This window comes from Dasypus novemcinctus, chromosome 14, assembly GCF_030445035.2.
Source record: "Dasypus novemcinctus isolate mDasNov1 chromosome 14, mDasNov1.1.hap2, whole genome shotgun sequence".
In the NCBI taxonomy this organism is placed as follows: Eukaryota; Metazoa; Chordata; class Mammalia; order Cingulata; family Dasypodidae; genus Dasypus; species Dasypus novemcinctus.
This window is the reverse complement of record NC_080686.1, coordinates 22,836,301-22,862,646: the sequence shown is the minus strand read 5'-3', so window position 1 is coordinate 22,862,646 and position 26,346 is coordinate 22,836,301. Positions and strand designations below refer to the sequence as shown.

At 41.2% G+C, this 26,346-nt stretch overlaps 1 protein-coding gene across 3 annotated transcripts in view; it reads left to right on the top strand.

Moving 5' to 3' along the window:
- The window catches only part of CA8 (carbonic anhydrase 8), a 133,656-nt gene that overhangs the window by 8,433 nt on the left and 98,877 nt on the right, over nucleotides 1-26,346 (top strand). For all 3 annotated transcript variants that reach the window (XM_004484330.4, XM_071207825.1, XM_004484331.5), the window contains exon 3: nucleotides 10,309-10,433. In XM_004484330.4, coding sequence (XP_004484387.1) covers nucleotides 10,309-10,433 — 125 coding nt within the window. The remainder of the gene's footprint in view (nucleotides 1-10,308; nucleotides 10,434-26,346) is intronic.

Sequence of the window (26,346 nt, the reverse complement as noted above, 5' to 3'; positions counted from 1 at the left end):
TGTTATTTGCATTTGCTGTGTCTGTTTGCCTACTTTATTTCTTTAGGAGGCACTGGGAACTGAACCTGGGACCGCCAATGTGGGAGGTAGGAGCCTAATTGCTTAAGCCACTTCCGCTCCCTGCTTTTTTGCGTCTTTCGTTATGTTTTTTTTTTCTTGTGTCTCTTGGTGCAGCATCTTGTGTCAGCTTGTGCCTGCCGTTTGTGCCAGCTCACCATGCTGCTCGCCCTTTTGAGGTACTAGGAACCTCTACTCCCTGCTATGTTGTGTCTCTGTGTTTTCTTTTCTTCTTGTGTCTCTTGTTGCATCATCTTGGGTCAGCTTGCTGCACCTGCCCATCACACCAGCTTGCTGTCTTTTTTTGGAGGCACTGAGAACCGAACCATTGGCCTCCCATGTGGTAGGCAGGAGCCCAGTTGCCTGAACCACATCTGCTTCCCAAGATATATATCAGAGGTTAAATCCACAGAATTTAGGAGCTTGCTTCTGTGGAACAGGAGAGAGGAGGGAATTGTTGGCAGGACTGTCAGGGGTTGAGCTCAGGGCCTGGACCTCATTTTGGGTCACTATCCTCCTGCTCTCGGTGTATTTTACCTCGGTAGGATCCCACTTAACATGGAGTCAAGACAAGCGTCGCCTTCAGGGTATGTGCTGACCAGGGAGACTTCTATTACCTCCTTGAGGATGGAGAATTTTATTATGGCTGCCAAGTATATCATTTCATTTTTCTGCAGAATGAATGAGTCACTGTATTGCAGGAATCTTAACATTTTTATTGGGCACCGATAAATTAAAATTGAACAGATAGTTACAGTGATATAAAAAGTAGCTTAGGTATGAAAATATAATTATAGATTTCTAGGCTGAGTGGTTTGATACTTAAGTAGTGAGAACGTGTGCAAGCTTGTGCATAGAATGCCATTCTGTTTGACTAGCTGGCTTCTGGACCGTTCCTGTGGGAGACATTGCTAATCAGGATAGGTCACATGTGCACTTCAGTGGAACTTATTATAGAACCTTTAATTAGAAAATTTTACCTCTGGGCCTTTTATAATTCCCACTATTAATTTTGGATTAGATTATTATTATTAATATTTTTTCCAAAAATGGCATTTTTTGCAATGTTTCTTACCAATTTTGCTGATTTAAGATGAAAATATAAAAAATATGTTAAAATTAAGAAGAGGCAACTTATTTTTTATTTGTGTGAAATGTCAGGGCTGAATTTCTCTATAATTTTATTTATTATTAGCTAACCAGGGGGCTTGAATTACCTGGGCAGTTGCTTTAATCTTCAGCTTTACTTTTCTTACGTAGTCCCAGCTTAAGTGGCTGGCTCTCCAAGCAGTTGATGTCTTCTCTATTTTTAACAGCTAAAAATATTTTGTATCTTTAATGTGAAATGAAGCAGTAGGTTAAAAGCCAGAAATAGTATAAAATATTGATTTTTACTTTTAAGGCTTCAGATGTTAAAAACAGCAAATTAATTGCATTTTCAAGATGTTTTATGAGTGCATTAGCATTCCTTAAATGTTAATCTGGGGCAGTGAATGTGGCTCAAGCAATTGGGCATACATCCACCACAGGGGAGGTTCCTGGTTTGGTTTCTGGTTCCTCCTAAAGAAAAGAGCGAGCTGGTGTGATGGGCAGGCGTGGCAAGCTGACGCAACAAGAGACACAAGAAGATAAAACATGAGGGAAACTGATGTGGCTCAAGCAGTTGGGCTCCGGTCTACCATATAGGAGGTCCAGGGTTCGATGTGCAGGGCCTCCTGGTGAAGGCGAGCTGGCCCACATGGAGTGCCGGCCCATGTGGGAGCATCGCCCCGTGTGGGAGTGCCGCCCCGTGCAGGAGTGCTGGCTGACATGGAGAGCTGGTGCAGCAAGGTGATGCAACAAAAAGAGACACAGGAGATAGAGACGTAGCAGAACAGGGAGCTGAGGTGGCACAAGAGAATGATCGCTTCTCTCCCACACCAGAAGGTCCCAGGATCGGTTCCTGGAGCCACCTAATGAGAATACAAGCAGACACAGAAGAACACACAGCAAATGGACACAGAGAGCAGACAATGGGGTGGGGGGATGGATAAATAAATAAATCTTAAAAAAAAGCCAACATAATGAGAGACACAACAACAGTGGAACAGTGGTAGCTCAAGCAATTAGGCACCTCCCTCCCATCCCGGGTTCAGTTCCTTGTGCATCCTAAAGAAACAAGGAAGATGAACAGACACAGCAAGTCAAACAATGAGGGAGTGGGGCGAGAGAAATAAAACGAATCTTTAAAAAGTTAATCTGATGTTATAAAATGTTTAAATCTATTAAGAGTGACCTGTTTGGACCATTTTGGGTTGTTGGGAGGCATTTCAGTGACCAGTTCCATTAGCAGCTCTCTTCCATGTGGGAGGTGGGGCTCTAGCCTGCTGTCTCCTGCCTGGACTCTCTCGACAGTGCTCTCACTGGTCAGATTTGCCCTTTCCTGGTCCTTCATTCATACAGACAATGCAGATATGACCATGTTACTCCTCTGCCTAAGGGCATTCCCTGGCTCCCAAACCCAGGCTTCACGTCCCTTCTTGAGGCTCACATCGTAAGCCTACCTTTGGCCATTGGTAACCCCAGATGAATTCTTGGAATCTACTTAAGCTTTTTCATATCTCTGAAATTTTCTCAGGCAGTTCTCTCTGCTTAGAATGTATAATGTATTTTCCCACTTCTTCTCTTAGCTTACTCTTTTTTTTTTTTTTTTTAAGGAGGTACCGGGGATTGTACCCAGGACCTCATACATGAGAAGCAGGCGCTAAACCACTGAGCTACACCTGCACCCCTTAGCTTGCTCCTTGAGATTCAGCTCTTACCTCTGTTGGAAATTCTTCCCTGATCTGATCCCTGCCTTGCTTCTGGCTTGGCCCTTTACTGTGTGTTCTCATAATACCTTGTATACACCCCTTCCTGTTCCAGATCCACTTTTTTAGATACTAGGTTAGATCTTAAAATTCCTTGCCTGCATAGAGACTGAATCCTTCCTACTTTGTATCTTGAATGATCGTGGTATATAGTAGATCTCAAAACCTGTTTGCTGAACCCACAAACCTTAAGCAGCAGTCTTTCAACAATCTCGTAATTTCATTTTCAGCAAAGGATTATAGATTAGCCAGATTTAGGTAAATGTATATACATTAAGTTTTTTATGGGATTCCCAAATTTTGCAGAAGCATCTGCAGGAGAGCTGTTTTTTATGTCTCATAAGCATAATGGTCATACCTGTTAAATAGCAGTAAAGAAAAGGGAGGCAATAGCAATGTTATTGGTTTACTTTATATTCTTTTCAAAAGTTTGTGGGTCCCGGGAAATGCAGCATGTCAGTATGAATTTCATGTTGGTCCATTGTAATTTTATTTAATGTACTCACATCACAAGTAATAAACCTGCCAGATAGTGACCAAATATCACTTAGGAAAATTTGATATTCATAAATTTAGAAACAGCATACCTATTCATAGACTGATTTCCTTAAAATAATATAAGCTTTAAGAAGGGAGCATAATGCCTTAAGGCAGGGGTTCTTAGCCTTTTTTGTTCCACAGTCCTCTTTGCTAGTCAGGTGAAAACCACAGATCCCTTACTAAGTCCACACTATACTGAGTATTATTTAATTAATGTATCACACCTGCACCAACACGTCCCCACAAGAATAATGTTTTTTTAAAAAATTTCTATTCAGGCTCACGAACCCCTTGTTAAGAGCCCCTGCTTTAAGAGGATGTCGCCAAGTGGATAAAACAGAGCTACTATTTAGTTTTAGTCTATAAACACAATTATTCTTGGGTGGTGAACAGGTAATGCTTTTACCTGGCACATTGTAAAATCCTGAATTCAGTATTTTGTTATTTTTTGTTATGACTTTGTACACCATGTGATTTTAGTGTGGCTGAACTTCGACTTATTCATCTGCAGCAAAACTAAAAGCCTTTCCAAGGCTGGTTCTGGACTGTGTAGGCTGTAAGCCACCCCTTTGCTTTCTCTTCCTGGAGGGCCAAACTGGTGCAAAATGCTTCCCTTCTTCTTCTGTTCATTTTCAACCTAATAAAGTGTGAGAGCTATGAGGCCAGTGATTTTTTTTTTTGGTCTGTTTTGTAAAATTTGCTGTCTCAGGTATTTAAATCAGTGCCTGGTTCAATGTAGATGCTCAGAAAAAAAAAGTTTGTTAAAAGGATGAAGAAATAGACACCTGTGGGCCTTCAATGTCTCCCCATCAAAACCTGGATCTGTGCAGCTTTTCCACGGGTGTTTAAAACATAAGCCTTGTCCCCAGGTTTTAAATGAAAGATTTCATTCCTTTAAGGAAGTACTGGGCATCAGTCAGGTGGGCGAGAGATTTTGAAGCATGGATCTCCTTTTGGGCTTCTGAAATTACCAGTTCTGTCATCCATTTCCATAAGAATGTACCTGTGACTGCTCTATACCTGTTTCAGAAATGTGTGTGTGTGTGTGTGTACGTTTTGTGAATATACATGAGGAAGGGCTTTGGAAACTAAAAAATAAATCCTCTTTCCCATGTGCTTCATTTCAACCTATTCCTCTTACTTGTTCCTTAACAATGTGGAGCTTGTATCTCCTCCAAGACAACTTTATCACCTTCTTCTAAAAGTAGAGTGTTGCAGAACTCATCCCCAAAAGCCTGGATTCTGCTGCGAGGTGAGAGGTGTTCTCCACCGTCCTGAAGGTGCAGATCAGGGTGTGACGTGAGACTTAGCAAAGCTTGTTCCTCTGCTTTTTTCTTTACTTTGGGAAGTGGGACAAGGCACACAGTGGGTAGACTTGAGGTCTCCTTCCCAGTTTTCCTTCAACGAGTTTGATCAACCAAGAGAAAGGAACGAGTCATGCTGTTATTCAGAAACTGTGGTACTCTGGTTGAAACAAAACGTTTCATACATTCTTACAAGTCTTAAATCTGAGAGGAAGATGTAATGAGTCTGCATGGAAGTACTGAATATCTGTAAACCTCCTTTTTATTGAAAGATTGAGGTGAAATTCTCATAGTATTAGATTAACCATTTTAAAGTGGACAATTAACACCCACCTCTGTCTAGTTCCCCAAACTGGCTCATAACCCAGAAGGAAACCCTGTCCCTGTTAAGCAGCTGCGCCTCATTCCTCCCTTCCCCTGGTAGCTGGCAAACACTGATCTACTTTCAGTCTCTGTGGGTTTTTCTGTCCTGGATATTCCGTATAAATGGCAGCAGCTCATACAGGGCCTTTTGTGTCTGGCCTCTTTCGCTGAGCATGACGTTTTTGAGGTTCATTTGTGTTGTGGAGTTATCAATACTTCATTCCTCTTTGTGGCTGAATCACGTTCCATTGCGTGGCTCTCCGACATTTTGTTTATCCATTCATTATCCATGCTGTGAATAATGCTGCTTTGAACGTTGGTGGACCCGTGTCTGTCCAAGTCCCTGTTTCCAGTGCTCATGAGGTGGACTACTCAAAGGATAGACTGCCGTTTAGAAATCCACACTTAAAGGGAGCTGTTCAGATACTGAAATGTGGTTTCCATTTTTCCTGTCACAGCAATGGGATGTGTGTCAGCTGAGTCGAGTTCCAGGCTCTGTCCTGGAGAGGGATGACTGGGGCAGGCCACACGTAAACCCCTTCCACCCTGGACTTTTCTTGCCTGTCATTGGGGTGCTAACACTGACCCCTCAGATTTGCTGAGGGGTCCAAATATGAGGAAGAATCAATTAAAAATTATATGCGATAGCATTACCCTAAAGGCCATGCATCTTGCCTCCCCTTTCCCTCTCCAAGCAAGGTTTATCCACTTGAAAAATTCAAGTCTCTTTGTACTACTGATGCTCTTTTTTTCCTTTTTGAGCTGTTAAAATGCTTAGAACCAAAGTTGCAGGGCACCTTTGGCAAGGGCTTCCTGACATTAATTTCATTTGGAAACCTCCTTTCTCAATCTGTTTGCTGCCTCTGTTTTCCTTTGTCCCTGTGCTCTTCTTTCTAATTTATGCTGTCTTGTTGTATTCTGTGTGCCTTGATGGAAGTCACCTTAAATCCCCTTTGGGACAAGTTACTAGATGACGAACTAACCAACCAAATACATATTGCCTCACCCATTCTCTTTCTTTGCCTTTGAGTTTTAGGCAACAGAATTTTTCCTTAGGACTGTGGTTTGGGCCCTAAAGCTGCCCCCCAAAAAGGCCACTGAAGTGAAAATGATAAATCTGTGTCAAAGCACCCTGTTCTAGAGTCAGGGAGATGAATTCTGTCGGCTCCTTGATTGGACATAATATATAATTGTTGCTCCCCCCTGCTGTTTTTGCTATCTGTGTCCATTCGCTGTGTGATCTTCTGTATCTGTTTCTCTTTCTGTCGTCTCTTCTTGTTTTCTCCTCTAGGATTCACTGTGATTTGGTCCTGGGGACCTCCAACATGGAGAGAGGTTCCCTGTCACTTGTGCCACCTCAGTTCCTGGTTTCTGTTGTGTCTTGCCTTGACTCTCCCCTTCATCTCTCTTTTTGTTGCATCATCATCTTGCTTTTGTTGTGTCATCATATTGCTGCGTGGCTTGCCATGTGGGCATTACTTTACATGGATGCCCCAGGGATTGAATCTGTGTCCTCTCATATGGTAGATGGAAGCCCAATCACTTGAGCCACATATGCTTCCCTATAATTGTTTTTTGTTTTTAAACATTTATTTTATTTCTTTCTCTCCTCTTTCCCCCATTGTCTGCTCTCTCTGTCCATTTGCTGTGTGTTCTTTTGTATCTGCTTGCATTATCAGGCAGCACTGGAAATCTGCGTCTCTTTTTTGTTGCGTCATCTTGCTGCGTCAGCTCTCCATGTGTGTGACACCACTCCTGGGCGGACTGCACTTTTTTCACATGGGGAGGCTCTCCTTGTGGGGTGCACACCTTGTGTGTGGGATGTCCCTATGTGGGGGTGCCCCTGCATGGTACAGCACTCCTTGCGTGTGGCAGCACTGTGCATGGGCCAACTTACCATGTGGCTCAGGAGTCCCTGGGTATCGAACCCTGGACCCTCCATATGGTTGACTGATGCTCTATCAGTTGAGCCACGTCCACTTCCCTATAATTGTTTTCTGATACCAGTTAGAACTGGAAGTTTCTAGAGGAAAAGTGACCCAGATTAAGAAGCCTTTTGTGTGTGTGTTGAAATTGGCTGTTTGGTTTTTGTGTGTGTGTGTTTTTATTTATTTTTTAATGTTACATTAAAAAATATGAGGTCCCCATATACCCCCGACCCCCTTCACCCCACTCCTCCCTCCATAACAACAACCTCCTCCATCATCATGAGACATTCATTGCATTTGGTGAATACATCTCTGAGCACTGCTGCACCTCATGGTCAGTGGTCCACATCATAGCCCACACTCTCCCACAGTCCACCCAGTGGGCCTTGGGAGGACATACAATGTCCCGTAACTGTCCCTGCAGCACCACCCAGGACAACTCCCAAGTCCCGAAAATGCCCCCACATCATATCTCTTCCTCCCACTCCCTACCCGCAGCAGCCACCATGGCCACTTTCTCCACACCAGTGCCACATTTTCTTTGATTACTAATCTCAATAGTTCATGAATAGAATATCAATAAGTCCACTCTAATCCATATTCTATTCCTCCATCCTGTGGACCTTACAATAGTTGTGTCCACTCCGCATCTGTATCTAGAGGGGGCTTAGATCCACATGGATGCTGGATGCAATTCTCCTGCTTTCAGTTGTAGGCACTCTTGGCTCCCTGGTGTGGTGGTTGACCTTCTTCACCTCCATGTTAGCTGAGTGGGGTAAGTCCAGTAAACCAGAGTGTGGGAGTTGCAAGTGTGTTGAGGCTCAGGGCCTGGCTATCACATGGTCAGTCCAGAGATTCAGGTCCTCTGGGTACACATTAAACCCCAGCACCAACTACAGTTCCAGTAAAAGTACCAGGAGAGACTTGTGGACAAAGATCACATCTGAGTCCAGCTCCATCACACAGAAACACAAACTCCAAAGTGGGGCCAACTGACAAGGCACTGAACTCCATCTGCCATGACCATAGAACCTGTGGGTCTCTGTAGCCCTCAGAAGAACCAGTACCTGGAGTTGTATCTACTTTATCTGTCTCTGGGACTCTGCTCAGGTGTGCATAAGGGCAACCCCTCTGATAACCTCCCAGCTCTTTTTGGAGACTCACAGCCATGTAAACTCATTTGTCCTTTCCATTTCCCCCTTTTATTCAGGTCAAAAAGCATTTTCAACTCCTGGTATTATATGTAGACTGAGATATTCTGCTGGTCCGAGTTGACCCTTTTATTCAAGGTCATTTTCTAGTTACATCATCAGCTGGTACTTGGTAGTAATCCCTTGGTGCCAGGGAGGCTCATCCCTGGGAGTCATGTCCCACGCTGGGGGGAAGGCAACATATTTACATGCTGAGTTTGGCTTCGAGACTGGCTACATTTGAGCAACATGGAGGTTCTCAGGAGGTAACTGTTAGTTACCCTGCAGCTGTAGGCCTTGTTCTTATTTCAGGTGCACAGGCTCACAAGCATAGTCACTAGTATTAAGGGCTCATTGTTGGACCTTCCTTCTTTTTTGGTCTTTGCCGTTGCACTTGGGGGATTGTTGCTGTTCCTTTAGGCACTGTGATAGAGCTCCCCTGGCTAGGAGCTCAGCACTCCCTCAGTTGTTGTTTTTAATTGTAACCACCATGAAAATATCCAAACATTTTTATGTACCCTGAATATATGCCCTAGAGAATTCCCTGCCAACCATGTGTCCCCTGTCAATAACATCCCACACCAGTATTCCTCCACTGCCATTGTTGGACCTCTCTGTGATCCAAACCTTCTTCAAAAGTGAAGCCCAATATATTGCCAGGTTCCATTAATAGTAAAATGGAATATAGTGATGAGTTTAAAGGTTAGATATAGAAAATATATTAATTTAGAAAAATTAAGGTAAAAATAAATTGGGGTATCAAAAAATTTAAAAATGCAAAAGCTTTGTTTTTGATGTTTTGATATGTGGGAGTACTGTATATTATATATATGGATTACTGTGATCTAAAACTTTTGTAAAGATAAGCTTAATAATTAGGAAAAAAAGAGAAAGAGATAGGATGTGGACACTGAGGAAAAGACGGAAGTAGTTGCCTTGCCAATTTGCATACAGGGCAACACTTATTGCAGTGATGGCTGTTTTTTATAAACTTTAAGTTTTTTATGTACGATAGCAGGAGTGTCTAATTAAAGAAAGGATTTTATTGTTTCACAACAGGTTCTTGTATAAATCTGTTTTTCATCTTTCCTTTAGAGTGCCTATGTTTGAGACAGAGTTCTGGATCATATCCAGAAAAAAAGAAATCAAGATAGGGCCATGTTAGACTAATGTAAATATTTTGAGTATTGTTAACATTTTATCTCAATGTTATTTTTTTCTTGGTGTTTTTTAAATAGTAAATGTAGAAAACAAACTTGAATAACATCATACAGGGCTCCCATACATCACCCCACCACTAGCACCTTGCATTGTTGTGAAACATTTGTTACAAATTATGAAAGAGCATCGTTAAAAAATTACATTAACTGTAGTCCGTATCTTATTTGGTTTGTTTTTCCTCTAACCCACCCTATTATTAAAACCCTTTATTTGAATTATATATTTGTTGTAGTTCATGAGTGAACGTTCTCCTATTTGTCTATTAACTGTATGCTTAATGATATTATTTTACATTGTATGTGATGCCTAATAGTAATCTGCTATTTAAATGTGATTTCACTGTTGGAAATCAGATTGACTTAATAGTAATTCTCTTGATGGATAATTTTGATAGCCCACCCCTATTCTCTAAAAGGAATGCCAACTAGGGCAAATGGATGATCTGTAAACATGGCTTTATTGATAGGTCTATAGCAAATTATTGGTCAGTCTACATTTTTGGCTCTTGGTCATTGCTAAATTTAGGTCTCAGGGAGGGTAGGTATAGTACTGCACTTGTTTTCCTTTTCTTCTCCTGTATCTAGAATACACAAGAAGTTAAAATATATATATTATTACCAAGTATTTTGAAGTTTTTGAACTTTTACTTTATCTGAATGACCAGTACAAGAATTTCTGCTAAACCTGATAGTTAAATTCACCTTGCTGTTGTGATACATTTCTCTTTTTATGCTGTGTAAATTTAATCTGTAGGCACTCATGAGAACTTTTGGCAAAAATTGTCCCCTGTATTTCTAATGCTCTGTTAATAAATATGTTTCATATGTAATTAAATAGAATTTATTTTCTCTTTCAGTTCTGTCAGGAGGACCATTGCCTCAAGGGCATGAGTTTGAACTGTATGAAGTTAGATTTCATTGGGGTAGAGAAAACCAGCGTGGTTCTGAACACACTGTTAATTTCAAAGCTTTTCCTATGGAGGTAAGAATAAAGATTATCTTCTTGTTTGCATAAAATGTTCAGCAAGTTACTGAAAAAAATGATCTAGTTTAAAAGTATATGCATTTATTGAGTTTTATCGATTTGTATTAAAGTAAAGTGTTTCATGAAATGTGAACTTGGGGCAGCAAATGAAGCATCACACCGACCTTAATTGGTTTGGAGTTTACACAGACTTGCATGAGTAATTTGTCGTAATAGTAACCTGCACACTTAAGTTTCATACTAGTATTATTACTGTTAATAAAATTATCCTGCCTCTGCAAATTCAGTAGGTCATTTTGGGAGCAGCTATGAATAGGTGATGAGCTGAAAACACTTTTGGAGAAACCTCAACAGTAATTCCAATGCTAGTTTAGCCCGGTTTAAAATTAGAAGGTTGGTTTTATTCATCCGAAGCCATTACAGAGTGTTTTTGAGAGTAATTCTTTTGCCTGAAGGATTTCCTCCCCCACATATCTTCTTGGTCAATCCCTGCTCTTCCTTCAGTATCCAGTTGAAATATCAATTCTGTGGGACTTTCCCTGAGTTCCCACAGAATTGTCCCACAGAATTGATATTTCAACTGGATACTGGATACTGAAGGAAGAGCAGGGATTGACCAAGAAGATATGTGGGGGAGGAAATCCTTTTGGCTATTGTGAATAATGCCGCTATGAATCTGTTATCTGTTTGATAAAATAATATCTGTTTGAGTCCCTGTTTTCAATACTTTTTGGTGTTTTCCTATAACTGTAATTGCCGGGTCATATGGTAATTCTATATTTAACTTTTGAGGAACCATCAAACTATCTTCCGCAGCCACTGAACCATTTTAAATTCCCACCAGCATGTATGGGGGTTCCTATTTCTCTGTATCATTCCCAACCCTTATTTTCCTTTTTTAAAAAGTCATCCTAATAAGTGTGAAGTGGTTTTGATGTGCATTTCTGTAGTGACTAATGATGTTGAACATCTTTTTAATGTGCTTATCAACCATGTGTATATTTTCTTTGGAGAAATGTCTATTCAATTCCTTTGCCTGTTTTACAATTAGATTATTTGTCTTTTTGTTGTTGAGCTTCTCATTAGCCTTTATCCTGTTATCTACCAAACTGCTTAGCACATTGTAGACAACCTTCCATGCTTTGGAATCAAGGGGACAGCCCTTTTGGTCTAAGCCTGGTTTATATTTCTTTTTCTAACTAATTGCAATTGGCAGTTCTCCCTAAGAAATAGCCCTTCAGTGGAACATAAGCACAGTGCAGGCTGGGAGGGTTATTCTGGGGACTTCTGGAATGCTGGTCTTCTTTCTGGGTCATATTCAGCTATTCATATGCTTAATTAAGCATGGGATTGCTTATGGCCAAACTCCATGTTCAGTTCTTCCTCAATTACTGAAGTCATTCCTGTATAATTTTGTGTAAATGGCAGGCCGTTTCATTTGCTAAAGGCTGCCAAGGCAATATACCAGAAATGGGTTGTCTTTTACGTAGGGATTTATTAACTTATAAGTTTACATTTCTAAGACCATGGACATGTCCAAATCAAGGCATCATCAGGGGAGGCCTTCTCCCCCAGCTGCAGCTGTGGGCAATTAGGTACATGACTGTATCTGCCAGTCTCTACCTTCTCCTCTAGGCTCTGTTGCTTTCAGCTTCTGACTTCTTCTCTCCTGGGTTCCACAGATTTTAGCTTCTTGCCCTTGTGGCTTTGTGTCTCAAATTCTGTGGTTTCCTCTTTGTCTCTGTGGCCTTTTTTCTCTGTATATTTATCCCGTTTATAAAGGACTAGAATAAGAGGATTAAGACTCACCTTGGGCTAGGCCTTACTGGAGTAATCCAATCAAATGCCCCCAACTGAAGCTCATCTAATCAAAGGTCCCCAGTAGGTTCACATCCACATGATTGGACCTATTCAGGAGCATAATTTTCTGGGGTCCACAAAAGTCTCAAAGACCACCCATGCCTACTTTGAATGATAAAGTTAGATAAAATGTTTATTAACATTGCAATAATTATCATTTTGTTGTTGTTTTTAATTCCTGTAGAGGCTTATGCTATCACTTTCATTAAAAATGACCCAAGTCTTGAAAATGCAATATGAAACATATTAAGGGCATAAGAAATGTAAAATCAGATTAGTTGCTCATTCAAACCTAAGTGTATCATGGTAGATTTTTTTCACTCCAAAAACAAAACGAGATAACAAAACAAAACAAAAACATTGATTAAACCTCTACTATGCCCAGGTATTATACTAGGTCCTGAGGATACAAGGACTAATAGAATGAGGTCCATTTCCTCAAGGAGCTTACATTCTAGAGTAGTGATTCTCTAAAGGTCATACTTGACTGTGGAGCTTTAAAGCTATGTGGCTACCTGAGCCCAGCCCAGACCTGCTGAATTAGAAGTGTTGAGACGTTTGGACCCTAGAGGTCTCCGTCACCGTGGTGCAGGTGTTGAGGGGGGAGCCTGCACAGGGCCTTGCCTCCCAAGTCCCCACAGACCCCTTCTGACACTGTGAATGGGTTGTGTGGGCCAGCTCGGGTGGAGTTAATAGCACAGGCTCTCAGGCAGGAGGTGCGGCCCCCTCATTCTCTGCTAGAGGGAACCCCGGTTTGGGTATTTCTTGTCTCTCGGGGCACCTTGGGAGCCTCTGGCACTTGCAGGGCTGTGTGTGGATCTACCAGAGGTCTCATTCAGAGCTGTCCATCAATTCTGTGCTCACTGGTTAGGGATTCTAAGCTACCTCAGAAAGGTTTGAGTCCTGATAACCTCTCATGAAGGGGCAACTGCCTTTTCCTAAGATGATGCACTTTTGCAAGGGGATATGTGAGCCACGTGAGATAGAAATATGAGCAGCTGAAAAAGACTGTGAGGCCTGGCATGAGATGTCTCCCTGACCCTCACTCTCACTCCCACCCTTCCCCTCCCCGATCCTTACCCTAACTCCTGCTCTCACCCTAAATCCCTGTCCACCTACCCTCTACCCTCGCCCTGGATCCCCTTCCCCTCCCCCTGAGGACACCACTGGTGTGTGCTGGCGCACCCTCTTCACTGGGGTGGTCATGTCCTCTGCATCCAGTTGTCCCAACTCAGGAGCCAGCGCCTGTTATTCCTGAGCATCGCCCTTGCCCAGCACAGGGTCCCGTTAGTCCCAGTGGGGTGGAAGGCATTACTGTGATCGGTCTTCCTGGAATAAAGGCCCTTTCTCACTGCAGGAGAGACCTGCAGGCACGATGAGGCGATGTGTGCATCCTGCATGATCAGCAGGTGGTGGGCACAGGCACGTGGCAGCGCCCCCCTGCCCCCCTGGGTGGGCTGGGCAGGCTGGAGGCCGTGACGAGGAGGAGCTGTGAGCTGCTCAGCAGATGTGGTCCTGCTCCTGGGAAGGTCTGGGGCTCTGAATGGCCTGTTTTAACACAGGGCTTCCTGAGGCCCTCCTGGGATGGAGCCTCCATGTCTAAGGTGTTCCTCCTCCTCTCCTGAACCTTGGGACCATCAACCCGGTCTTCACGCCCATTCTTCTTTGAAAGACCTTTTTATTTTGGAAACTCTAAATGTATGTAAAAATGGGCAATAGAATAATGAACTGCCATGAATTTGTCTCCCAGTTTCAGCAGTTACTGACTCATGGTCATCTCGCTTCATCTACACCCTTCAAATTTCCCCCTCTCAAAACAATTTTGAAACAAATAAGATCATGATATTTCACCTATAAATATTTCACTGTGCTTCTCTAAAAGAGAAAAACTGTTAAGGAAACACAATATCATTATTATACCTTCTATTAGTCAGCCAAAGGGGTGCTAATACAAAGTACCAGAAATCTGTTGGCTTTTATAAAGGGTATTTATATGGGGGTAGAAGATTACAGTTACAAGGCCCTAAAGAGTCCAACTCAAGGTACCATAAGAGGTACTTTCTCACCATAGTCTGTTGCCATGTGTTGATGCAAGATGACGGTCAGTGTCTACGAGGGTTCAACCTTCCTCTTTTTGGCAGAGCTCCTCACCGTGGGAATCTGATATTTCGTAGGTTTTTGTGTGAATCTCCAACCACTGTGACAAGGCCCCATAAACATTTGAAAACACATTTATATGCCTTATATGTATGCCTAGGTGAGCTTCCTCCCATGTATCCTCATCACTGACACCCCGTACAAATGATCCTCCCCTGCCACAGTTGTAACCCTTCTGAGAACCAAAACTTCTTAAAAAATGAAACAAATAAAATAGCCAAAGAAAATGAAATAAAAATGATAGTTTTAAAAATAAGGAATAAAATACAAAAAAATTTAAAAAATTTTTGAAATGATAGAAACTAATGAAAAAATAACAAAAAGTATTTTTTTTGACATTTTGTCTTTCATCACCATAATATCTTTTGTCTTATATGTACAGTGACATTTTCTTCCATTTATTCCCCCAGTGTCTTACTTTTTTCATTTTGTCTTCAGAGAAGTTTTAGGTTACAGAAAAGTCACATACCAAATACAGGGGACTCCCAAATAACCAGCATCTTCCCCCTTTCCCTGCCTCCCTATTAATAACATTTTATACGTGGATGGTATGTTTGTTATAACTGAAGTACAAATATTGAAACATACCTACCAGCCATGGTCAATGGTTTCCATTGTGGTTTCCATTTTGGACCATAAAGTTTTATAAATTTTGATGTAATTTAACATGGTCTGTATCCATCACTGCAAGATCATGTAGAACACTTCCATCACCCCCAAACTGCCCCCTGTTCCATCTATTCTATTCCTCCTTCTCCCTCCCCTCAGAACACATGGCAACCACCAGCTTTCACTCCCTGAAGGACAAGATTCATAATTACTTGGAGCAGCACTGAGGGCTTGACACACTGGTCTGTGTTCCCCTATTAGGCACCTCCCATGCTCTCAAGAGACTCCTGCCCCTATGTTTGAGAACATAGCAGGCCTCCCCAGGATGGGAGTCCAGCATCTTGCCACTCATTATGTGATTCTCCACCTACTGATACGACACACTATGGCAAGATGAGCACTCACACACTCACTAGAAGCCTGCCCCAGGTATGCCCTGTCCCAAATATTTCCCACATCCAACATCCAAAACAAGCAACCCCACTTGCCATATTGTCAGAAGAGCATACCCAACATTGTTGCTTCAACCACATACCTGCCAATCCCCAGTGTTCACGTACTCCCTCCCCCAGCCCTCCCACCAGTTCCATGGACATTCCAACCCACCCTCCCTGCCCCACTCCCTGACAAACCAGCACCACACAACCCAACAGTATCACTGCACCACTGTCATGCCCCTCCCCTGTACAACTACACACTTCCACCTTATCACAGATTTTGCCCATATGGGTGTTTGCTCACAACCTTCTTCTCCCTTTCTATTTTCTCTAAACCTTTATTCCAGACTACCTCTGTGAGTCTGCTCAATTTGTTTAATTCATATCAGTGAGGTCATGTACTATTTGTCCTTCAGTTCCTGGCTTGCTTCACTCAACATAATGTCCTCCAAAAAAGAAGGAAGGTTGAACAATGAGCCCTTGATACTAATGACTACGCTTGTGAGCCTGTGCACCTGAAATAAGAACAAGGCCTAGAGCTGCAGGGTGCCTAACAGTTACCTCCTGAGAGCCTCCATGTTGCTCAAATGTGGCCAGTCTTGAAGCCAAACTCAGCATGTAAATGTGTTGCCTTCCCCCCAGCGTGGGACATGACTCCTGGGGATGAGCCTCCCTGGCACCAAGGGATTACTACCAAGTACCAGCTGATGAAAATGACCTTGAATAAAAGGGTCAACTCGGACCAGCAGAATATCTCAGTCTACATATAATACCAGGAGTTAAAAATGCTTTTTGACCTGAATAAAAGGGGGAAATGGAAAGAACAAATGAATTTATATGGCTATGAGTCTCCAAAAAGAGCTGGGACGTTATCAGAGGGGTTGCCCTTATGCACACCTGAGCAGAGTCCCAGAGACAGATAAAGTAGATACATCCCCAGGTATTGGTTCTTCTGAGGGCTACAGAGACCCACAGGTTCTATGGTCAAGGCAGACGGAGTTCAGTGCCATGTCCGTTGGCTCTACTTTGGAGTTTGTGTTTCTGTGTGATGGAGCTGGACTCAGATGTGATCTTTGTCCACAAGTCTCTCCTGGTACTTTTACTGGAACTGTAGTTGGTGCTGGGGTTTAATGTGTACCCAGGGGACCTGAATCTCTGGACTGACCATGTGATAGCCAGGCCCTGAGCCTCAACACACTTGCAACTCCCACACTCTGGTTTATTGGACTTACCCCACTCAGCTAACATGGAGGTGAAGAAGGTCAACCACCACACCAGGGAGCCAAGAGTGCCTACAACTGAAAGCAGGAGAATTGCATCCAGCATCCATGTGGAATCTAAGCCCCCTCTTGATATAGATGTGGAGTGAACACAACTATTGTAAGGTCCACAGGATGGAGGAATAGAGTATGGATTAGAGTGGATTTACTGATATTCTATTCATGAACTATTGTGATTAGTAATTGAAGGAAATGTGGCATTGGTGTGGAGAAAGTGGTCATGGTGTCTGCTGGGTGTGGAGAACGGGAGGAAGAGATGAGATGTGGGGGCGTTTTCAGGACTTGGAGTTGTCCTGGGTGGTGCTGCAGGGACAGTTACTGGACATTGTATGTCCTCCCATGGCCCACTGGGTGGACTGTGGGAGAGTGTGGGCTATGATGTGGACCATTGACCATGAGGTGCAGCAGTGCTCAGAGATGTATTCACCAAATGCAATGAATGTCTCATGATGATGGAGGAGGTTGTTGTTATGGGGGGAGGAGTCGGGTGAGGGGGGTGGGGGGTATATGGGGACCTCTTATTTTTTGAATGTAACATTAAAAAATAAAGACAAAAATAAATAGCAAAAAAACCCCACAAAACATAAAGTCCTCAAGAATCATCCATGTTATCCTGTGTGTTAATACTGTATTTTGTCTTACAGCTGAGTAATAGTACATTGTATGTATACACCACAATTTGTTTATCCATTCACTTGTTGATGGGCATTTGTGTTGATTCCAACTTTTGGCAATAGTGAATAATGCTGCTGTGAACCTTGGTGTGCATATATCTGTTCGTGTCCTTGCTTTCAATTCTTCTGGGTATATACTCGGCAAGGGAATTTCTGGGTCATATGGCAGTTCTATAGTTAGTTTTTCTGAGGAACCGCCAGGCTGCCCCCAACAATGGCTGCACCATTGTACATTCCTACCAGCAGTAGATGAGTGTTCTCTTTCCTCCACATCCTCTCCAGCACTTGTCCTCTGTTTAATAGTTGCTAGACTAATGGAAGTAAGATGATTGCATGTCCCTAATAGCTAGTGATGTTGAGCATTTTTTCATGTGCTTTTTAGCCATTTGTATTTCTTCTTTGGAGAAATGGCTATTCAAATAACTTGCCCATTTTAAAAATGGGTTGTCTTTATTTTCAAGGTATAGGATATCTTTATATATGCAGGATATTAAGCCCCTATCAGATATTTGGTTACCAGATATTTTCTTCCATTGAGTAGGTTGCCTTTTCGCTTTCTTGAAAAACTCCTTTGAGGGGCAAAAGTTTTTAATTTTGAGGAGGTCCCATTTCTCTATTTTATCTGTTGCTGCTCTTGCTTTGGGTGTGATGTTCATGAAACCATTTCCTATTGTAAGATCCTGTAGATGTTTCCCTATATTATACTCCAAGTCTTTATGGTCTTGCCATATATTTAGATCTTTGATCCATGTTGAGTTAATTTTTGTGTAAGGTGTGAGATGATGTCCTCTCTCATTCTTTTGGATATGGATATCCATTTCTCCAAGCACCATTTGTTGAAGAGGCCCTTCTCTTCCAGTTGAATGGGCATGGTGGCCCTGTTGAAGATCATCATGCATATCTTAAAGTTATTTTTAGCAGTTTGTTTAAGTCAGGAGCCAAATAAGGGCCATACATTGTGATTGGTTGATGTGTTTCTTAAACTCTTGGTTTATGAACAACTTCTTCTCTTTCTCTGTCATGCAACTTATTTCTTAGAGAAATTTGTTTCTTTTTCCTGTTGAGTTTTCCGTAGTCTCAATTTTGCTATTTCCATCCATAATACATTCCTCTGTCCCCTGTATTTCCCAGTCATTGCTAATTTCATCCCGAGGCATGATCAGCTTCATGTTCGATTTTTTTTTTTGTAACATTTCTTCAGAAGAGGTGTTTTGACCTTCCATAGGAGATATATAATGTCTGATTAGCTCTTTGGGTATGTAGTTATCAGTCAATGATAAGGCGTGTTTAGATCCATAAATTCATTAGTGGTTGTGAGTGGGTGATATTCTTAATTTATTAACAGAAATGTTTCCTTAATTGATTAGCTGAAATATATCCATGAAGATTCCTTTCCTAGAGCAGATGTGGCTCAAGCGGTTGAGCCCCTACTTCCTACATGGGAGGTCCCAGGTTTGGTTCCCAGTGCCTCCTAAAAATAAAAAACAAACAAGCAAACAAATGAAAAAAACAACTTAGTTGATGTGGCTCAGTGGTTGAGTGCTGGCTTCCCACATATGAAGTACTGTGTTCAATCCTTATCCCTGGTACCTTAGGAAAAAAAAGATTACTTTTCTACATATACTCTCTGGTTGCCTCTGGTACTGTTAATTTAGGAAAAGCATTATAAATGCTTGATCCTTTCCTTTTATTTACTAGTCTTTAGAAGTGATTAGTTTCCTAGCAACTTCCAATGATGACTCATTAATTTTGAATTTAGGAATTTAAATGTGTTTGGTGTGTTTCAACCCACTGTAATTATTATCTTTATTGAATCTCCAGTTATCTCTTCAGTGGTTACTGGACCCTTTTGAAATTGGCCCCCTGAGTCCATCATCTGATATTAAAATATGTCACAGGCTCATCTTCTACATTTTCTTCCTTAAACCTAAAAACAGCCTTTTCTCCAAAAAATCCTGGTACCTCCTGGTAGGAATTGATATTCCAAGATCACAGTCTGGGCAGTAAAGTTGGGCATTCATTCCAGTAAATACATTTAGGAAATATAGGTAATTTTTAAAGATGACACACATTATCATTATTGGCTCTTCTTGTTGGGTCAGGCCCAAGAGATATCACTAACTTGTCTTTTTATTCTTTCCTGCCAGGCTATAGACTTAGCATACAATTCAGTCCCCAGAGTCACGCACCCCCTTCCAGACTTTGCTACCTGAACCAAGGTAGAGCACTGTTTAAAATCACAAGCTCTGCACACAGAGAAAACCTGCCTATGGTCCTCTTTTCCCTATCTGAACAAATGCTTCAACATCTAACCGATAGTCTGAGGCAGCAGTGTGGCAGGTATCTTTGCTTTCTTCCCCTTACTTTCTTACTCTTGTCTAAGTCTCAGGTATTAAAGGGAAATGCTAAATTTCGTTATAGAAATGTGGAAGTTGGGATGTCTGGGATCATCCAAGTAGAGACATAGTGGAGGCAGTTGGACAGATGGTTCAGGAGTTTAGGGGGAGAGGAGATTGGTGAATAAATGGGGAGGTAGCCAGTGTGATGAGTAAGAAAAGTGGAGGGCAAGGGGCAGAGCTGTGTGAAACACCAACGTTTAAGAAAGAGGCTGGGGAAGACGAGCCAGAGAAGACCAAGAAGAGCGTGCTATCAAGAGAGTGAAGGCAACCAGCCGTTTCAAAGAGGAAAAAGAGGGCACTAGCATCAAAACGAGAAATCAAGGACAGTAAGCATTAGAACTGTTCACCATGTGGAACTGGTATTAGTTCTAAGGACAAAGGGTTGGATTGGGAAGGAGAAAAATACAGATTGCAGTAGGTTGTGAGGTTGTGAGGTCAATAAGTGAGGATGGTTTCTCAATGGCCCTGATGGGGAAGGTTGGGTCTTCAAAGTTTACCTTTCCAAGAGTGTCTTTTTTTCAGTGCGGATAGATGTTCTCATAATTAAAAAAAAAATTCTGGCCTTGTCTCAGCGTCACTCCAGTGACTGCCCTGTCCTGACCTCACCAGAGAAAGAAACAGTCCACACCAGAGTACATCCATGAGGAGAAAGTACCCGAAGCAAACAACCCCGAACAATGAAAAACTAGCAAAGGGGTTGGGTGGTGGAGGGCAAGGTGAGGGGAAGGAAAAAGGACTGGGCCACCAAGGGCTCAGCTCCGTTCTCTTCTTTGGGTTCTAAAGGCCATTGCATCATTTAGTCTCAATCGGTTCTCAAAAGTGTGCTCTAGCAAGCAAACATTTCAGGGCGAGATGGGGATGACTGGGTAGGCACCAAGTTCTGGATGGAAAATAAGTCACAGGGCTTCTGACAACACAGAATTTACAGCCTTGGGAAAGTTTAATTAAATTAAGTGAGTCAGTGAGCTGTGCTTTTTACTTTGAATTTCTGGACCAAATGTTTTAGTAGTGTTTTTGTTGTTCCAGTCCATTAAGCACAGGTGCTGGTTTGTTTTGAGTAAAGATTAAATTCTCATAGTGAAGCTTTGTTTCTTCAGATACATATTTTTATTTATTTAGGCAATGGAATTATTTGACTGTAACTTTTTGAAAGGAGATGATGAAAAATATTTGTATTTTTTTATCCCAGAGTATCCCTGATCTACACCTAGAGAAAATACCTGTATCAGACATCCAGTGTAACTTCTGGATGAGAATGGACTGGCCTTGCTTGTGACACACAGAATTTGCAGCCTTGGGAAAGAGTAATTAGATTAAGTGAATCAGTGACCTGTGCTCTTTACACTGAAATTCTGGATCAAAAGTTTTGATAGTGTTTTTGCTGCTCCATTCCATTAAGGACAGGTAATCGCTTGTTTTGAGCAAAGATTAAATTCTCGTAGTGAGGCTTTGCTTCTGCATATAGGTGTGTATGTGTATATATATATCTAGGATAATGGAATTCTTGACTATAGTTTTTTCAGAGATAAGCAATATTTGAATATTTTTTGAATATTTATCTTTTGTTATCACAGAGTATTCCTGATGTATGCCTAGAGAAAATACTTGTATCAGTTGTTCACTGTTTGTTTAGTGCTGTATTCTACTGAGTGTATAGATATTGAGGGTGTGTAGAATTAGAGGGAAAGATCTGCAGCCTGGGGTTTTTTAAATTGAGGTTGTGACTAATGAGCCAGATTTAATGAGAGGACTTGGGTTAGTGAGAGAGGAGAGAGAACCTCCATGTGAAAGAAGTATCCAGAAACAGCGATGAGTTAGCTAATGCGGGTGAAGTGGATAACTTGCCTGATAACTACCTTGTCACCTAGCACCAGCTCAAATCCCAAAGTATGGCCAGGTATTCTTTTAGGTACACAATGTTTTTTCTTTTTTTAAAAATGGAACTGCTGTTTCAAGCAAGCCTAACTCTGTGGTCTGTGTAACACTTGATAAATTATGATTAATCCTTCCCTATGAATAACTACTTTCACAATGCTATGGAAGAGTCCTTCCTAGGAATTTTGATTTCATGCGAAATCAGTAAAGTTAGAAAAAAAATTAAGGGGCTGAGGAGACCAAAAGGGTGGTCAATGCTCCATATTAGAGCATTAATAATTCTCTGCTCTCACCATCATTTCAGAAAGAGAGAATCTTTAACGCCCAAATCTAGGAAGAATTTGATTTCAGAATCAAGCATGGAAATATACATTGACTAGATTTAACATTGTTTAAAAACTTATCACCTGTTTCTGTTTTTCTCCCTTCACTGCAAGTGATTGATAGTTTTTTGCAGGGGTAGGACTTACTCTTGGCCACACCTCCACTTGGGAGCCACGTTTGCAAAATACCACGGGCGGCGGGGGGGGGGGGAGGGGGGTCTGGCATTGTCATGCTTTATCTATGATTTATGAGTGGACTACCAAGAAAGAGGTGCAGCCATTCTGTAGGTCAGGCCCTTATCTTTCTTTATATTCTATTTAAAAAGCATCGATTGCTCTGTGCTCTTTGAAAGGGCCCTCTGAGCCACGGTAACAGCTGTCTATGGAGAGTTGGCTGCATTGGGTAAATAGGCCAAAAAAATGTGAGTGTCATAGTGAAGAACAGGATTTTTTTAATTGCAAAGAGTTCAGGGGCTTGGTAGCAAAATAGGCCAACAAAAATTTAAGAAGAGATTATATTAATTATATCTTAATTTTGAGGACCTTGTTAATATAGAAAGAATATGTTATATCATTCTCATAATATTATGAGATTAATGTATTTCATAATATAGTCCCAATCCAGAATGTAATATGTACCTCAGGAGAAAGGTACCAGGTCTCCAGAGAGCCTGTAGTTCTTTTCTTTTCAGGCAAATGGTAGCAAATTTTTGTCTTAATAAAAATGACCAGCTCTTTAGGGTTGCTTCCTCCCAAGACTTAGGCATATTTACTTGACAGAATATATTTATTTTTATTTACTTATTTTACTGAGGAGATCCTAGGAAGAGTTTGCTTTTAATTATTTTACTCTGAGGAGATCCCAGGAAGCATTTGCATGGCTAGTAGTAAAATGATCTTTTCAAGGTTATTTTACTTCTGAGAACATCACAACTAGAGCTTGATTGCTTGTGGATGTCTAAGAGCGAGACTCTCACTGAAATTTCCAGGAAATGTCATAGGGTGAATTTAAATTGGGAGAAAGAACACGCTGAGGATTGGACATTTAACATACCATGAAAGAATTTTAGATTTGAAGGAACTTTAGATATCACCTATTCCAAAACTCTCATTTAGCATGGGAAAACTCTGAGGCTCCAAAAGTTAAGGGTCGCAAGACAATTTTTAGGACATTTAATTTGACTTGTTTGTTTGCAAATTGTAGTGAAAGACTTTTACCATTTATATTCCACTCATCCTCTTATCAATACTTCAGGGTGTGAGTTTACAGAATATCTTGTAGTCTGTTTGTATCCATAGGGCCACCAGGGCATGTTGGCTTATATGCACTCATAATATACAATCTCATTATTTCCCAAAGATCTGAACTAACTGAGCACTTTGGAAGTGCCACTGCTTTCTCAGACATGGATACTTTTCTTTTTCTGATTTCGCATGAAATTTTTGTAGTATCGTTAAAGTCACCAAATGGGCTTTGGATGAGTTCTTTTCTAGTTTTTATTTCCTCAGTAATGAGTGATGCACGTTTTAGTGAGAGGTTCATTGCAATGGTGAGGAATGGCTTAAATGTAAAACATGGCCTCTTTTAATTTCATGGGAGAGCTCTAAATGTTGTACGAAATCACTCAGTGAGATGTCAAGGTACGCAAGAGGAAAGAAGTAGAACAGGATGTATTCCCTAACTAGTCTTAGGCTTTAGGCTCACGGTTTCGGTCGACAGAGGCAGCACATGGACTTCTCTGTCTGTCTGCTGGATGATGGTAACTGCAAGGCTTTAGAGTCTGCAAGCCCCCTGCACCCAGAGGGGAAGATTTCCAGCCTTGGATGGGAGAAGCACGGTGACACCATGGCCGATGCCCTTTCCTTACCTGCTATGAAGCCAAAAATCAGTGTGGCTTCGTGAAGGTTACCACGTGCAGTTTGGTGTAGGTGAAACTGGAATGGATTTCATGGCTCATCTAGTCTCACTATGAACTGACTTCTGATCCAAGATGTCTTTTCTTCTCCTTGATCTGATCTGCAGCTGCTTTACAGATGTGACACATATACTCTCTGGATGTGACCTGATAGTCTATGGAATATTTTCTGGGCCATTTTCCTCTATGGGCAATTGAAAACCAAGGAAGGCATAGGGACGGGGGCGGGGACGACTAGTGATGGATAATCCACATTTTAAGAGTTCTTGTTTCTTAGAGGACCATGATATAGTTTGTAACTACATCATAATGTTACCTTTTCAAAGTCTAGAAAATCGACTCTTGTTGCATTTTATTTGAAACTGTAGTTAATATTTTGAATCAAGGTTGTTTTAGGGGGAACAAAGGAAAGCTTATCATTAAGTGGAATTAAGACTGATAAAAAAGGGAACATTTTGAAATTCGAAACGTCACCTTTTGCTAGTATGATTAATTTGACCAGAGAAAGGAACATCTTGTCTCTAAATATAATAATTATGATGATGATTATTTGTTTTTCTGGAATCTTCCACAGGGCTAGCAAGTGGAGCCTCATAGATAAACAACTGAAGGAATTAGAACCTTGTGCTAGGGCCTCTGTATGGTCATAATTGTGGAAACTCCCTCTCATATCTTGGTAAAAAAAATAAATAAAAACAAATTTTCTTTCCTGAATGCTAATGAACACTTGCATCTTTACTCCCTGAAAGATCACAGTTCCTGCTTTGAGTCAGCATGTTTATTTTTTTCATTTATCAAAATATATTTAGTGTGGAAACCCCACAGTTTATTGAATAGAAAATAAATTATAATGTTGAACAAACAGAAATGTTCTTTTAGCTGTTACACATGATGTGGCAACCTTCCTTTTCCACTCACAAGTGTATAAGGCCACTTTAACTTTTGAATAAAGTCACTTTGAACCTACCTTTGATTTTATGTGACATTTGTTAAATATTTCTTTCAGTGGATTATTCTTTGTCATTGTTCGAAGATATGGAAAAGTTTTTTTTGGCACACTAAGTTTGAAACACAAATTTATGTCATAACTGATTTTATGATATAAGCAAATTAAAAAATTAGTTTCTATAAATGGATATGTTATGTAGTGAATTCATGGCTTGTTATAGTCTACCACTGTTAGAAAATAGTTTAATTGGGTTCTAACAGGTATAAATTCTACAGTTAAATGACTACATCTTCCCTCATTATGTCTTCAGATAATGGACTCGAGTAGATACTATCAGTAACCAGGTGCCCATCCCTAAATAACTCAAATGTATCTGTCTTTCTGGTTGTCTGTCTGTCCATCCATGCATCCATCTGCTCACAAGTATTTCATGGGAACCTACTATTACAGGCCCTGGACTAAGTGCTAGGGATATAGCAATGAGTGCAATAGCCAACGCATGGAGTTTTTTGTTTTTTGTTTTTTTTTGGTCCAAATGCAGTATATGTCATTTGCCTCTTCCCCACTCTTTTCCTAAAATTGGTGAGTTTTTAGAATACATAAGTAACTGTTTCTGTGACATTGAAAGGGCCTCACTCGCATTAACCTGTCTGTGCAGTATGCAAATTCCAGTTATAAGAAGCTAATTCAAGGAAGATTTTGAAGTTTATTAGAAGGCAAATGTGTTATCTGAAGTATGTAAATTATTGTGAAATGAATGAAACTATTGATCAACTTGTAACAGTATTGTGCGAGGTATAACCCTGTACTTGGTAGTTTTAGGCAAGCTCAACTTCAATATTTGACAAGATTAGAATCAACGAGACACTGAGTGGAAACATTTTGATGATGGGCAAGAGTTAAGAAAGGTCTTAGTCTCTGGAGGTCACGGGATCAGAGGGGCTACCTTGGGGAACATGAGAATGGTGCCTGACAAAGTCCAAATGGAGCTTATAAAAATCAGAAAAACCTCTATTTAAATCTGAGCCCATTTTGGTGGTTTGATGTTATTTATGAATTCCCAAAAGAGGTTTAGATTATGTTTGTAAACTGGTCTGTTCCTCTGGGCATGTGACACCCTTTGATTGTATTAGATTCGGCTGAGGTGACTTGGATTGAATTATGTTAAGATTAGGGCTTTGATTCTCCATGTAATTAGAGCAGCTAGGTTTGAGTACACAGAAAAAGACACAGCAGAGGAGAGAAACTGGTTTTGACTCTGGATCCCTGGGGAGAGTTGAGCCACTTACTTGATAGTTTATAGCAGACCTCGTGAAGAGAACAGAGCAGCTGAGCCTGGTAAGAAATGAGGCTCAGAGGAAGAGAGATGAGTCCTATGGCAGCCTACGGCTGAGAGTGGAAGAAGCTGGACCCATGGAGCCTGAAGTGGGA